The sequence below is a fragment of the Canis lupus genome, chromosome 32 (assembly GCF_011100685.1).
Source record: "Canis lupus familiaris isolate Mischka breed German Shepherd chromosome 32, alternate assembly UU_Cfam_GSD_1.0, whole genome shotgun sequence".
Taxonomy (NCBI): Eukaryota; Metazoa; Chordata; class Mammalia; order Carnivora; family Canidae; genus Canis; species Canis lupus.
The window spans coordinates 1,167,342-1,182,226 of NC_049253.1; the positions used below are offsets into that span (position 1 = coordinate 1,167,342).

At 38.8% G+C, this 14,885-nt stretch overlaps 1 protein-coding gene across 8 annotated transcripts in view; it reads left to right on the plus strand.

The window, feature by feature from the left end:
- The window catches only part of LOC100685341 (rho GTPase-activating protein 20-like), an 87,098-nt gene that overhangs the window by 61,367 nt on the left and 10,846 nt on the right, over nt 1-14,885 (plus strand). The window contains exon 13 of one of the 8 annotated variants that reach the window (XM_038581754.1): nt 14,302-14,385. The exons of 6 other annotated variants lie outside the window; for them this stretch is intronic. In XM_038581754.1, coding sequence (XP_038437682.1) covers nt 14,302-14,338 — 37 coding nt within the window. In that variant the 3' untranslated portion in view covers nt 14,339-14,385. Of the gene's footprint in view, nt 1-14,301; nt 14,865-14,885 lie in introns of those variants that run through there. One more of the 8 variants, XM_038581753.1, reaches the window with a different exon arrangement.

Consider the following 14,885-nt stretch of genomic DNA (forward strand, 5'->3'; position numbering starts at 1 on the left):
TGGGCCCCAGACTGACCTATTAACAACACAGAGACCAAGCCCTAGCCACAACAGGCAAAGAGAACCATTGCAGACTACTGGACTAAAGACAAACACGAGTGAGCCACAATAGTAGGGCACAGACAACCCACATAGGAGACACTTGGGAAGCATCAAGTTCTGGGGAACAGGGGACATTGCATTGCAAGGCACAACAGGACCTCTTTTTCAAAAGGTCACTATCGTTAAGAGCAGGATATGTAGCTGACATTCCAAACACACAGAATCAGACACAGAGAATTAGACAAAATAAGGAGATAGAGGAATATGTCCCAAATAAAAGAGCAGTACAGTATCAAAACGAGAGCTAAATGAAATGCAGGTAATACGCCTGATAGAGAATTTAAAGTGATAGTCATAGAGATACTCACTAAATTTGAGAAAAGAGTGGAAAACCTCAATGGGACACTCAACAAAGAGATAGAGAACATAAAATGAACCAGTCAGAGATGAAGAACTCAATAACTGAAATTAAAAACACACTGGATAGAAGAGAGGAAGCAGAACTCAAGGAAGCAGAAGAATGAGGTCAGTGACCTGGAAGGCAGAGTAACAGAAAGCAATCAAGCTGAATAAGTGGGAGAAAAAATAATAATAAATGAAAATAGATTTAGGGAACTCAACAACACCATCAAGCATAATAACATTGTTATTAACCCAATTTTTTATTGTCCATTTGGTCAGGGACTAATTCCCACCTTAAAATCACCCTCTGTTAGCTATTTTTTTTTCTAATGTATATTGATTTCTTATTTAATCAGACTTACACATTTTATTTCCACTGAATATGGAATTCTAATTCCTTATTATTTAACCTTAACTCAAATCTTACCTTCTCTTTTAATAAATTAGGACATACTAGTCTTGTAAAATATTATTTCTAATTATCAGTTAGTACATTCCTCTCTCTTGTTTCATCTGACAGGTGAGACATACAATCACTCAATCTTCATGCAAAGATATATGATGATGTAATACAGATTTTACAGAATACTGTGTTTGTTATTTCTATTACATAATTCATTTTAGTGTTTCCATCCATCAAAATATAGCATTCATCTGAAATTTCTCTAATTTTTTTGCCTCTTATGTACAGACATATATAAATGAAGTAACTGTCTTACATGTTGTAAGACATTTATTTGTATGTGGGGATTTATAGAGTGATTTGTCTCAAAGAGCAATTGAAATAATTTTTAAAAATGGAAAACATAAAAATTTTAATGTGAAGACTACAGGGAAGGCTTTAATTAAGGAGAAGGCTGACATATTTTCCTGATAATGACAACACAGACATTGTAAAATTTCTTTGCAAGGACAATGAGAAAAAAGTTAGGGAGGGTGCTTTTATAAAGTCATTGTTATTATTACTCAAGTCAATGAGCTGTTAAGTACAAGCTTAATTATGACGTATGTTCATCATCTTGATACTTAATAATGCACCAGATGCACTTTTCCTGCTTTGTCAATTGCCTGATCTATCAGTCGACTGAGCCTTCCCTGCCAAATGTGACTGTCTTCCATCTCCAGAAGAGAGAGTTGGTTTACCCACATCTAGACTTCATCGTTTTCTTCCCAAAGTATTTTGTTCCCTGAGACAGGTTCCATCGGAAATTAGGTCTGAAATTTGTTGTTTACTCACCACATCTTAGGTCAGAAAAAACAAAGGAAACAATATCTCATCTTGATAAATGATTGAATTATGTCAGATGACATACTAATTTTAAAAGTTAAACAATTATTTTTGACCTGGTGTCTTTCCAGAAGATTCACTAGCTCCAGGAGCTAATGATTGTGTCCTACATAGATACAGCAAAGGAGCACAACTAATTGAAATGCTGTTCTGCAACTAACAATTCCTTGAAAGTCTTCCATTTAATTCTCAGAAAAGATGAGCTCAAATTGAATAAAAAATTGTATTTTTTTAAAGTTAGAAAGAGATTATAAAAAGGAGTAATGTAGAATCTTCTAAATGGAAAGACATGAATTATCCTTCAACTACTTCATGTACTCATTATTTTTATCTTTGTTTTTTGTTTGTTTGTTTTTATTTTTTTATTATCAATCATGATTTTTTTTCGTTTTTTATAATAAATTTATTTTTTATTGGTGTTCAACTTGCCAACTTCAGAATAACACCCAGTGCTCATCCCGTCAAGTGCCCCCCTCAGTGCCCATCAACCATTCACCCCAACCCCGCACCCTCCTCCGCTTCACCACCCCTAGTTCGTTTCCAAGAGTTACGAGTCTTTATGTTCTGTCCTCCTTTCTGATATTTCCCACACATATCTTCTCCCTTCCTTTATATTCCCTTTCACTATTATTTATATTCCCCAAATGAATGAGACCATATAATGTTTGTCCTTCTCCAATTGATTACTTCGCTCAGCATAATACCCTACAGTTCCATCCACGTTGAAGCAAATAGTGGGTATTTGTCATTTCTAATGGCTGAGGAATATTCCATTGTATACATAAGCCACATCTTCTTTATCCACTCACCTTTCGATGGACACCGAGGCTCCTTCCACAGTTTGGCTATTGTGGACATTGCTGCTAGAAACATCGGGGTGCAGGTGTCCCGGCACATCATTGCATCTGTATCTTTGGGGTAAATCCCCAACAGTGCAATAGCTGGGTCGTAGGGCAGGTCTATTTTTAACTCTTTGAGGAACCTCCACACAGTTTTCCAGAGTGGCTGCACCAGTTCACATTCCCACCAACAGTGGAAGAGGGTTCCCTTTTCTCCACATCCTCTCCAACATTTGTGGTTTCCTGCCTTGTTAATGTTCCCCATTCTCACTGGTGTGAGGGGGTATCTCATTGTGGTTTTGATTTGTATTTTCCTGATGGCAAGTGATGCAGAGCACTTTCTCATGTGCATGTTGGCCATGTCTATGTCTTCCTCTGTGAGATTTCATTCATGTCTTTTGCCCATTTCATGATTGGATTGTCTGTTTCTTTGGTGTTGAGTTTAATAAGTTCTTTATAGATCTTATACACTAGCCCTTTATCTGATACGTCATTTGCAAATATCTTCTCCCATTCTGTAGGTTGTCTTTTAGTTTTGTTGACTGTATCCTTTGCTATGCAAAAGCTTCTTATCTTGATGAAGCCCCAATAGTTCATTTTTGCTTTTGTTTCTTTTGCCTTCGTGGATGTATCTTGCAAGAAGTTACTGTGGCCAAGTTCAAAAAGGGTGTTGCCTGTGTTCTCCTCTAGGATTTGGATGGAATCTTGTCTCACATTTAGATCTTTCATCCATTTTGAGTTTATCTTTGTGTTTGGTGAAAGAGAGTGGTCTAGTTTCATTCTTCTGCATGTGGATGTCCAACTATCCAAGCACCATTTATTGAAGAGTTTGTCTTTCTTCCAATGGATAGTCTTTCCTCCTTTATCGAATATTAGTTGTCCATAAAGTTCAGGGTCCACTTCTGGATTCTCTATTCTGTTCCATTGATCTATGTGTCTGTTTTTGTGCCAGGACCACACTGTCTTGATGACCACAGCTTTGTAGTACAACCTGAAATCTGGCATTGTGATGCCCCCAGATATGGTTTTCTTTTTTAAAATTCCCCTGGCTATTCGGGGTCTTTTCTGATTCCACACAAATCTTAAAATAATTTGTTCTAACTCTCTGAAGAAAGTCCATGGCATTTTGATAGGGATTGCATTAAACGTGTAAATTGCCCTGGGTAACATTGACATTTTCACAATATTAATTCTGCCAATCCATGAGCATGGAATATTTTTCCCTCTCTTTGTGTCTTCCTCAATTTCTTTCAGAAGTGTTCTATAGTTTTTAGGGTATAGATCCTTCATCTCTTTGGTTAGGTTGATTCCTAGGTATCTTATGCTTTTGGGTGCAATTGTAAATGGGATTGACTCCTTAATTTCTCTTTCTTCAGTCTCATTGTTAGTGTATAGAAATGCCATTGATTTCTGGGCACTGATTTTGTATCCTGTCACACTGCCCAATTGCTGTGTGAGTTCTAGCAATCTTGGGGTGGAGGCTTTTGGGTTTTCTTTTTTTTTTCTTTCTTTTTTTTTTTTTTTGGCTTTTGGGTTTTCTATGTAGAGTATCATGTCATCGGCGAAGAGGGAGAGTTTAACTTCTTCGCCAATTTGAATGCCTTTAACGTCTTTTTGTTGTCTGACTGCTGAGGCTAGGACTTCCAGTACTATGTTGAATAGCAGTGGTGAGAGTGGACATCCCTGTCTTGTTCCTGATCTTAGCGGAAAGGCTCCCGGTGCTTCCCCATTGAGAATGATTTTTGCTGTGGGCTTTTTGTACATGGCTTTTAAGATGCTGAGGAATGTTCCCTCTATCCCTACGCTCTGAAGAGTTTTGATCAGGAATGGATGCTTTATTTTGTCAAATGCTTTCTCTGCATCTAATGAGAGGATCATATGGTTCTTGGTTTTTCCCTTGCTGATATGATGAATCACATTGATTGTTTTACAACTGTTGAACCAGCCTTGTGTCCCGGGAATAAATCCTACTTGGTCATGGTGAATAATTTTCTTAATGTGCTGTTGGATCCTATTGGCTAGTATCTTGTTGAGAATTTTTGCATCCATGTTCATCAGGCATATTGGTCTGTAATTCTCCTTTTTGGTGGGGTCTTTGGTTTTGGAATTAAGGTGATGCTGGCCTCATAGAACGAATTTGGAAGTACTCCATTTCTTTCTATCTTTCCAAACAGCTTTAGTAGAATAGGTATGGTTTCTTCTTTAAACGTTTGATAGAATTCCCCTGGGAAGCCATCTGGCCCTGGACTCTTGTGTCTTGGGAGGTTTTTGATGACTGCTTCAATTTCCTCCCTGGTTATTGGCCTGTTCAGGTTTTCTATTTCTTCCTGTTCCAGTTTTGGTAGTTTGTGGCTTTCCAGGAATGCGTCCATTTCTTCTAGATTGCCTAATTTATTGGCGTATAGCTGTTCATAATATGTTTTTAAAATCGTTTGTATTTCCTTGGTGTTGGTAGTGATCTCTCCTTTCTCATTCATGATTTTATTAATTTGAGTCTTCTCTCTCTTCTTTTTAATAAGGCTGGCTAATGGTTTATCTATCTTATTAATTCTTTCAAAGAACCAACTCCTGGTTCTGTTGATCTGTTCCAAGTTCTTCTGGTCTCGATTTCGTTGAGTTCTGCTCGAATCTTTATTAACTCTCTTCTTCTCCTGAGTGTAGGATCTATCTGCTGTTTTTTCTCTACCTCCTTTATGTGTAAGGTTAGCTTTTGTATTTGAGTTCTTTCCAGTTTTTGAATGGATGCTTGTATTGCGATGTATTTCCCCCTTAGGACTGCTTTTGCTGCATCCCAAAGATTTTGAACGGTTGTATCTTCATTCTCATTAGTTTCCATGAATCTTTTTAATTCTTCCTTAATTTCCTGGTTGACCCTTTCATCTTTTAGCAGGATGGTCCTTAACCTCCACGTGTTTGAGGTCCTTCCAAACTTCTTGTTGTGATTTAGTTCTAATTTCAAGGCATTATGGTCTGAGAATATGCAGGGGACGATCCCAATCTTTTGGTATTCGTTCAGACCCAATTTGTGACCCAGTATTTGGTCTATTGTGGAGAAAGTTCCGTGTGCACTTGAGAAGAATGTGTATTCAGTTGAGTTTGGATGTAAAGTTCTGTAGATAAGTGTGAAATCCATCTGGTCCAGTGTATCATTTAAAGCTCTCGTTTCTTTGAAGTTTTGTGTTTAGAAGACCTATTGAGTGTAAAAAGCGCTAGATTGAAGTCACCAAGTATAAGTGTATTATTATCTGAGTATGTCTTAACTTTGGTTATTAATTGATTTAAATATTTGCAGCTCCCACATTCGGGGCATATATATTGAGGATTGTTAAGTCCTCTTGTTGGATAGATCCTTTAAGTATGATATAGTGTCCCTCTTCATCTCTCACTACAGTCTTTGGGGTAAATTTTAGTTTATCTGATATAAGGATGGCTACCCCTGCTTTCTTTTGAGGACCATTTGAATGGTAAATGGTTTTCCAACCTTTTATTTTCAGGCTGTAGGTGTCCTTATGTCTAAAATGAGCCCCTTGTAGACAGCAAGTTGATGGGTCCTGCTTTTTTATCCAGTCTGAAACCCTGCGCCTTTTGATGGGGTCATTAAGCCCGTTCACATTCAGAGTTATTATTGAAAGATATGGGGGATCCCTGGGTGGCTCAGCGGTTTTGCGCCTGCCTTTGGCCCAGGGTGCAATCCTGGAGTCCCAGGATCGAGTCCCACATCAGGCTCCCGGCATGGAGCCTGCTTCTCCCTCTGCCTGTGTCTCTGCCTCTCTCTCTCTATGTCTATCATGAATGAATAAATAAATATATCTTTAAGAAAAAAAAGAAAGATATGAGTTTAGTGTCATCATGATATCTATTCAGTCCTTGTTTTTGTGGATTGTTCCACTGGACTTCTTCTTAAGGGGAATTTTAAGAGTCTCCCTTAAAATTTCTTGCAGAGCTGGTTTGGAGGTCACATATTCTTTCAGTTCCTGCCTGTCTTGGAAGCTCTTTATCTCTCCTTCCATTCTGAATGAGAGCCTTGCTGGATAAAGTATTCTTGGTTACATGTTTTTCTCATTTAGGACCCTGAATATATCCTGTGTGCCCTTTCTGGCCTGCCAGGTCTCTGTGGAGAGGTCTGCTTTCACCCTAATACTCCTCCCCATAAAATTCAGGGATTTCTTGTCTCTTGCTGCTTTAAGGATCTTCTCTTTATCTTTGGAATTTGCAAGCTTAACTATTAAATGTCAAGGTGTTGAACGGTTTTTATTGATTTTTTTTGGGGGGGGAAGCTCTCTATTTCCTGGATCTGAATGCCTGTTTCCTTTCCCAGATTAGGAAAGTTTTCAGCTAGGATTTGTTCAAATACATATTCTGGCCCTCTGGCCCTTTCGGCGCCCTCGGGAACCCCAATTAAACGTAGGTTTTTCTTCCTTAGGCTGTCATTTATCTCCTTTAATCTATCTTCATGGTCTTTTGTTTGTCTCTTTTTTCCTCAGTTTCCCTGTTTGCCATCAACTTGTCTTCTAGGTCACTCACTCGTTCTTCCACCTCGTTAATTCTGGTCATTAGGACCTCTAGTTTGGATTGCATCTCATTCAATTGATTTTTAATTTCTGCCTGATTAGATCTAAATTCTGCAGTCATGAAGTCTCTTGAGTCCTTTATGCTTTTTTCTAGAGCCACCAGTAGCTGTATAATAGTGCTTCTGAATTGGCTTTCTGACATTGAATTGTAATCCAGATTTTGTAACTCTGTGGGAGAGAGGACTGTTTCTGATTCTTTCTTTTGAGGTGAGGTTTTCCTTCTAGTCATTTTGCTCAGTGCAGAGTGGCCAAAAACAAGTTGTATTGGGAAAAGGAGAAAAAGAGAGGAGAGAAAAAAAGAGAAAAAGAAAGAAAAAGGAAAAAGGAAGAAAAAAGAAAAAAAGAAAAAGAGAAAGAAAAAGAAAGAAAGGGAAAAAAGGGTGGGGGAAGCAAACAGAAAAAAAAAAAAAAAACAAACAGGCTAGTATCTTCTGATTCTGTATCCTCTAAGTCCCTTGACTTCCCCTGGAACTTGTCCGTCTAGCTGGTCTTCTGGGGGAGGGGCCTGTTGTGCTGATTTTCAGGTGTGAGCACTTGGGGGAGCTGCTCTGCCCCTGCCTGGTGCAGGGTTCAGTGGGGGCTGTTTACCCCGTGAGGCCCCAGGAGGAACAACCCCAGTGGCGGGGCCAGCTCTGGAGCCCTGGAGTCAGCCCCCGCAGTAGCTCCAGAGCTCTCGGTCTGCAGGGCCTGGAGGCTCCGGGGCGGGGCCGCTGATCTGCTCAGCTGGGGCAGGAGCGTCCTCGCTGTCCTGGGCCCTCCCGGCCTCTGCCTGTCCCGGGGGAGGCCGGATCCTGGGCTGTGTCCGGGCGCCCTGTGCATTTGGGCCTGCGCTGTTGGATTCGTGCTCCCACCCTGCAGCCCCCTCACGGTGCCGCCCCCGAGCCCCCCGAGCTGCTCCCGCCCCGCACCCCCTCCGCGGAGCCGCCCCCGAGCCCCCCGAGCTGCTACCGCCCCGCAGCCCCCTCCGCGGAGCCGCCCCCGAGCCCCCCGAGCTGCTCCCCCCCCGCAGCCCCCTCCGCGGAGCCGCCTCCGAGCCCCCCCGAGCTGCTCCGGGTCCCCCGTGCGCGCTGCAGCCCTTAGGGAGCTCGGCGCACTCTCCCGGGGCGCAGGTGTCTGTTAGTGTCCCCGGGAGCCCGAGGGCATCCCCGCCCTCCTGGGCCCTGCTCCACCTCCCCGTGAGCCCCTTTCCGCCCGGGAAGGTCGGTGCAGCTCCTGCGTCTCCGGGACGGGGCTCTCCTGTCTTGGGGACACTCGCCCCGGCCTCAGCCCGGCTCCTCGCGGGCCCCTCCCCCTTGGAGGCCTTTTGTTTCTTTATTTCCTTCTCCCCGTCTTCCTACCTGGATAGAAGCGCGAACTCTTCTCACTGTAGCATTCCAGCTGTTCTCTCATTAAATCTCAGGCCGAATTCGTAGATTTTCAGGATGATTTGAAGGTTATCTAGGTAATTTGGTGGGGACAGGTGATTTGGGGACCCTACTCTTCCGCCATCTTGCCCCTCCTCCCTATCTTTGGTTTTCACAGGAAAATTTAGATCACAGTTTACATAAAACAACAGTCTTAAATTTTTTTGTTTTGTTTTGCTTTAGTTAGGTAAAGTATTCTTTACTCAAAACTCAAGAGTTAGTTGTCAACATTGTACTAACAAATATGGCCACACACACACACACACACACACACACACACACACACCCCTATAACTTGAAAACTGAGCTTCTGTTAGGCCCCTTAGCCATCTGTCGATAGAAGAAATCAGTAATTTGATAGGTTTTGTCTTATAGACTGACCATCTGCAATCCTGGTAACAGTACTTAAGCTCTGAGATACCAGTAGGAAATCTGTTCAAATGTACTTTATCAGGTCATCCAGTGTTTCATATTTTCAACTATTTTAAAAGGAAATAAAAGGGAAACCTTGGTTATATTGCGAGAAATATCCTTTTCAAGCAGAATGATCCAAGTAAGCACTTCTGAAGATTATATCTGGATGCATACAATTTGACATTGTGCATTTCTACAAAAATATGAGATTAGTTTAAGATATCAATCAACAAATAGGGATTATGAAAAGTTACTTTCAACAAATACATAAGTTGACTTTGATATATTCACAGAATTAATAAGATTTTGGATACAATATTAAATAATTTTAGATCTTCAAAATTAACATAAATTAACATAATTACTTTCAGTAAATTTAATCCCAGAGCTGAAATAAGGTTGCCTATGCCAGACTATCAAATATATAGCTAGCACAAGCAGAATGTGGTAGAGAACAAAATTAGAAGATAACTTCATAAAGAGTTCCATGGCAAAAGTCATTTCTACAAATTGTAGAAAGAACTATTAGTTTCTTCTTATAAATATACGATAAGAATATTTAGTTTATTTAAATTATGAAAGGCCACCCATTCACGAAGGCTATCCATCAAATATTTAATTCAGTATAAGGCATATTTTACAAAGGTACATTTTATTTCTAATATCCAATTCAATATTACAAAAATGCCTCAGTGTCCCTCAACCTTATAAAACTTAATATTTAAGAATGAATCTGATGTCACTGTTTGTTCTTCATAAAACAAGAAACACAGATAGTTCAAATAATGCAAACTTGCTTCTTCTATTATTAGGTCTTATAGAATCACTGCAGCAATTATGGCTACAATAATCCTGCTCTCTAACTATAGAGAGTTACCATGGGCTAGCAGATACCTATATCCAGTAGATAATGTAGAGAAGAGCAGAGGGTAAACACCTGTTTTTCAGGATCAGCGCTCACTAACCCTGGAATCCTTCCTAGCAATTCTCCTACCTCTTCCACTCTACATCTGGCCTTCTTTACTTGTCTCTAACCTAAGCCAAGTTCCCTGGAGGTTACTCTTTGTCTCCTTAAATCTTTTACATACAGCTCTCTCCTTCAACTAGATTCCCTATTGAACTCTCTTGCCTTGGCCATCTCGCCAAAATGCCAGTTAACATCGCAGGATGATAGTCTGTGTCTTGTCTCTCCTCCTAGATTTAAAGTTCCTCCAGGGGTATACATGGTATTTTATGTTTCACTGTGATACTATACAAAGTATTTTGATAATTTGATAATTAAACAGTACGTTTACATTAAGTTGATTGTAGGGCCATCCAGTTTCAACATAAAATTCATCGGACTGGATCAGAGTCAGATTTTAATTTACATGGTTTATTGGAGTTGGCTGTCTGAAGAGTTGTGTGGATAAAGACTGAGCAGCAGTATCTGCTGTGTCTGTAGGACGTGAGAATGATGACACACACACACATTTGTGATCTTAGCATGAATTCAATGCAATGAGTTGCAGCTTCTCATCTAAAGGTTTTTGAAAGATTTTGCAGAAGTTATCTTGGATGAACTTTTATTTTTTATTTTTTTTTATTTTTATTTATTTATGATAGTCACACAGAGAGAGAGAGAGAGAGGCAGAGACACAGGCAGAGGGAGAAGCAGGCTCCATGCACCAGGAGCCCGACGTGGGATTCGATCCCGGATCTCCAGGATCGCGCCCTGGGCCAAAGGCAGGCGCCAAACCGCTGCGCCACCCAGGGATCCCTTGGATGAACTTTTATAACACAATATGTGCTCTTGGTGATACTCTGTTTCAGTATTGGTCAAATGAGTATTTATTTATTTCCTTTAGACTGATGGGGCCAGACTCTGTCCAGGAGTCTGGAAAAGGCGCTGGGCATAGCACAAAATGAATGTTTTCTTTTGGGATGCAGGCTTTTAGGATTGCATAATACTATTCTTTATAAAAATTACCCCACTCCTAATTTGTAATGATAGGCCATGTAAAATGATATCCAGCCTCCACAAAAGACTGACTCTCCATGGTTCCAGACTTTACTAGAAACAACCATAACGAGGATTTCCTGATTCAGAATAAAGTGCTCTAATTTTCAGAGTAAAAATTAATATTAAATTGCATATTTTCTTACCAAGTGAATCACCCTTCCACTACTTTAGGTGCTTATCATTGTTTTATTGATTCCTTGTTTCAAGTTTCATTTTATCATATTAAATAGCAATTATTGACATTTTTATGACTTCTAATAAAACTGGAGGCCAAAGCAAGTGGACTCACTTGCAAAAATTCTGAAAGTAAAATCAGTAGTACTTCACCCTTTCAGAACTTCCTAATCCCACATACACCAAAGGAATCTGAGTGTCACTCACTAAATGTGAGGCTTGGGCTCTCATCTCTCCATCTCACATCCTCCAACTGCACCAACAGTTAAAGCCAATCTTGATAAAAGTTGTTTATTAGTGTGTTCTCATTACAAAACACATACTCTACACAAAAAGCTAAGAAGTCAGCCAAGTTAAAAAAAAAAAAAAAGAAAGAAAGAAGTCAGCCAAGTTACCATTTGCTTTTCATCACTGTCTTAAATCTTGGAAGTTTAGATTTCAGAAGACCAAACAGTACCCCATTTGGAATTATAAAGCATTATGAAATCAACTCCATTACCTAGGAAAGTAAAAGCTAATGTGACAATTGCCTACCTGTGCCAAATGACTACAGGTGCCTTAATTTCACTCAATTTACGTGTGGGACCTCTCAGCTGCTATTTGTCAAGAGTTGCTGAGAAACAGTTTTTACTAAATCTACAGAGCATTTTTAAAAAGGTGTAATTTTCCTCCTACAACATAGAATGTAAAGAAGCTAGCTAATCAAAATCAGGCTTTTTGCTAATGTAAAAGTGATACAAACAATGTTAAACATAAGAAGTTTTATTCTTGGATAAATACTTATAAGTTATAGAAAAAACAAACACATAAAAAGTATAAAAAGTAACCACAAAATTTAAAATATTAATAGAATATAAAAACAAATGGGTTAGCCTGTATTGTGAAATGGTAAATGGACTGAACAAAATATTATGTTCCATTTTCTCTTATCTACACTCATCAAGGTGAATATTGTGCAAAATGCTGGCCTATATTAGATGTTACCATTTGTAAAAAAAAAAAAAAAAAGACTTCTGCACACTTTTAAATGTCCTTTCTTCCTTCTTATCTTTTTGGTAGGCACAAAGCTTCATATATATAATTTGCTTATTTTTCTGTTAATGGTTTCTACACATCAGTGTAAAACTGGAATGATTTGATCTTTTTTAAATGTGTGCTGCTTTTTGAAAGAACTTTTAAAGAAAATTTTTCATTTGTTTATGAGGGAGCTGGCACAAGTTTAGAAAGATTAGGCATACTTTATTCAACGGATTGACATGATTTTATTTCTCTTCTGATACACTGAGGTATGAGCCATTTAAACACTCAAATGGGGTGAGCCTATGGATGGTAGGTACAATGACAAATACCTTTAAAAAAATTTTTTTTTAATTTTTTATTGGAGTTCAATTTGCCAACATATAGCATAACACCCAGTGCTCATCCCATCAAGTGCCCCCCTCAGTGCCTGTCACCCTGTCACCCCCACCCCCCACCCACCTCCCTTTCTACCACCCCTTGTTAGTTTCCCAGAGTTAGGAGTCTCTCATGTTCTGTCTCCCTTTCTGATATTTCCCACTCATTTTTTCTCCTTTCCCCCTTATTCCCTTTCACTATTTTTTATATTCCTCAAATGAATGAGACCATATAATGTTTGTCCTTCTCTGATTGACTTATTTCACTCAGCATAATACCTTCCTTTTTAAACAAACAACTCATTAGTGCTTAGCTTTGAGAGGAGAGTACCAACCTGAAAGCAGAACCTAACTTCCTTTTTCAGCATATGCATTAGGAAGTAATTGTACATCAATCTCTGTAGGGTCCACTTTCATGGCTCTGTCATTATAAATATGCCATGTATGGTTTCTCTTCTTAAAGAGCTTAAATATAAGACACACGTATACTTTTCTGTCAGCACAGTCCCACTCATGTCATCTCCCTCCCACTAAGTACTTACATAAGGTTAATTTTTACTGCATTTGAGAATGTTGGCACTTTGTATCCATATGATGTTAGTTTTGTAGAATATTAGGTTCTCTTACATTCTCTCTAGTGAAATGCAGAAGGAGATAGAAGTGGCAAACATTTTTTTTCCAAAACTGGATTCAAGTTCAACTGTATTTTAAAACTTACCAAAGAATCTTGGAAACTTACCAAGGTCTACTTGTATGAAAGGACCTTGATTTTCTCTGTTGAGGACCTATCAGATAAGTCTGATTTGGATTCAAATACATTTTGCAAGTGAATATTTGCCAATGTTAATAATACCATAAAATGTAGTTGTACCAGATATGCAAGTAATTTTTTAGCAAGATCTCTTTATCAATTCACTTTGATAGAGCTATCATAATATTAATAATTTGGTTTCAACACTTTTCAGGTTTAATAGCATTTATCGTAATAGCTACAGCTTTGACCATACTGAGAAGACTGAGTGAATATTACTGAAAAAAAATGTTAGAAACTACCACTGTTCTGTAAAAAATGTAGCTTGTTTTAGATATATTTTGCGCGTGCATAAAATGCTTTGCCTGTCCCCCTTTTGTCCCGTTGTTTTACTCCTAGGGATGCCTGGGTATTTGTTTATGCATGTAAATATTAAGAATTATACCTGCATTGGAATTTTGTTTTAAAATATTCATCAGGTATCAATTACTTTCTATAAACATTTTACATGAAGTTTTTCTGTGATTAATTGATTTTTCATACCCACGTTTGCACTGTTTTTGCAGTCATAAATCAAATCAGAATTTCTCCATTCAAATTTTGTAGTTTTGCTGTGTGCAGTATTTACTGTCAATTTAAACTTTTAAATTTATTTTATTATTATTTACTGTAAATCCTCACATATAATTAAGAATTTCCATATTTGTCCAGGATAAATTTACTGTAATAGTACTTAATCAACCTACTTATTTTGTTTTATTTTATTTTATTTTTATTTTTTGAGAGAGAGAGAGAAAACAGGGGAGGGGCAAAGGGAGAAGAAGAGAGAGCATCCCAAGCCCCAACATGGGGCTCAATCTCACAACCCTGAGATCCTGATCTGAGCCGAAATCAAGAGTCAGATATTTAACAAACTCAGCCACCTATGCAGCCCAAAACCTACCTATTTGAGTATAGACTTTTGAAAAAAATTGTTTTCATAGAGATATGAAATATTGATATGTCTTGATTGACTTTTTAGATCCAATGAAAGAGTAAATAATTCACTTTGGATATGAAGTACAAATTTACTTCTGCGGACCAAATGAAGATCAAAATAGCAGGGGTAAAGTACATTCAAGATCACATTATTAGCTACAAGTTGGTATGTGCTCATTTTCCCCATTCTGTATGGCAGCTAAGCAACCAGAAGTCTGTTCCCTCTCCCATTATGCATCTTATATTCCATTCAAATTCCTATCAGCCAACTAAAATAATTAGTCAAATATTCAAGGAGTCACCTTTTTTGTAACCTATGGGTTACATGAGCTTAAATGTGTAAAAGTAGGTAGATTCTAAAGATGTAGAAACAAGTAAATTTCTAAATTAAGGGAATTGTATGTATTTATGACATTAGACATCAGTGTGGAAATACTACATCATCTCAAAATTTTGCAAGCCTTTAGATATAAGCATTTTGGGGCAGCCCAGGTGGCTCAGTGGTTTAGCGCGCCTTCAGCCCAGGGTGTGATCCTGGAGACCCAGGATCAAGTCCCACGTCGGGCTCCCTGCCTGCTTCTCCCTCTGCCTGTGTCTCTGCCTCTCACTCTCTCTCTGATGAATAAA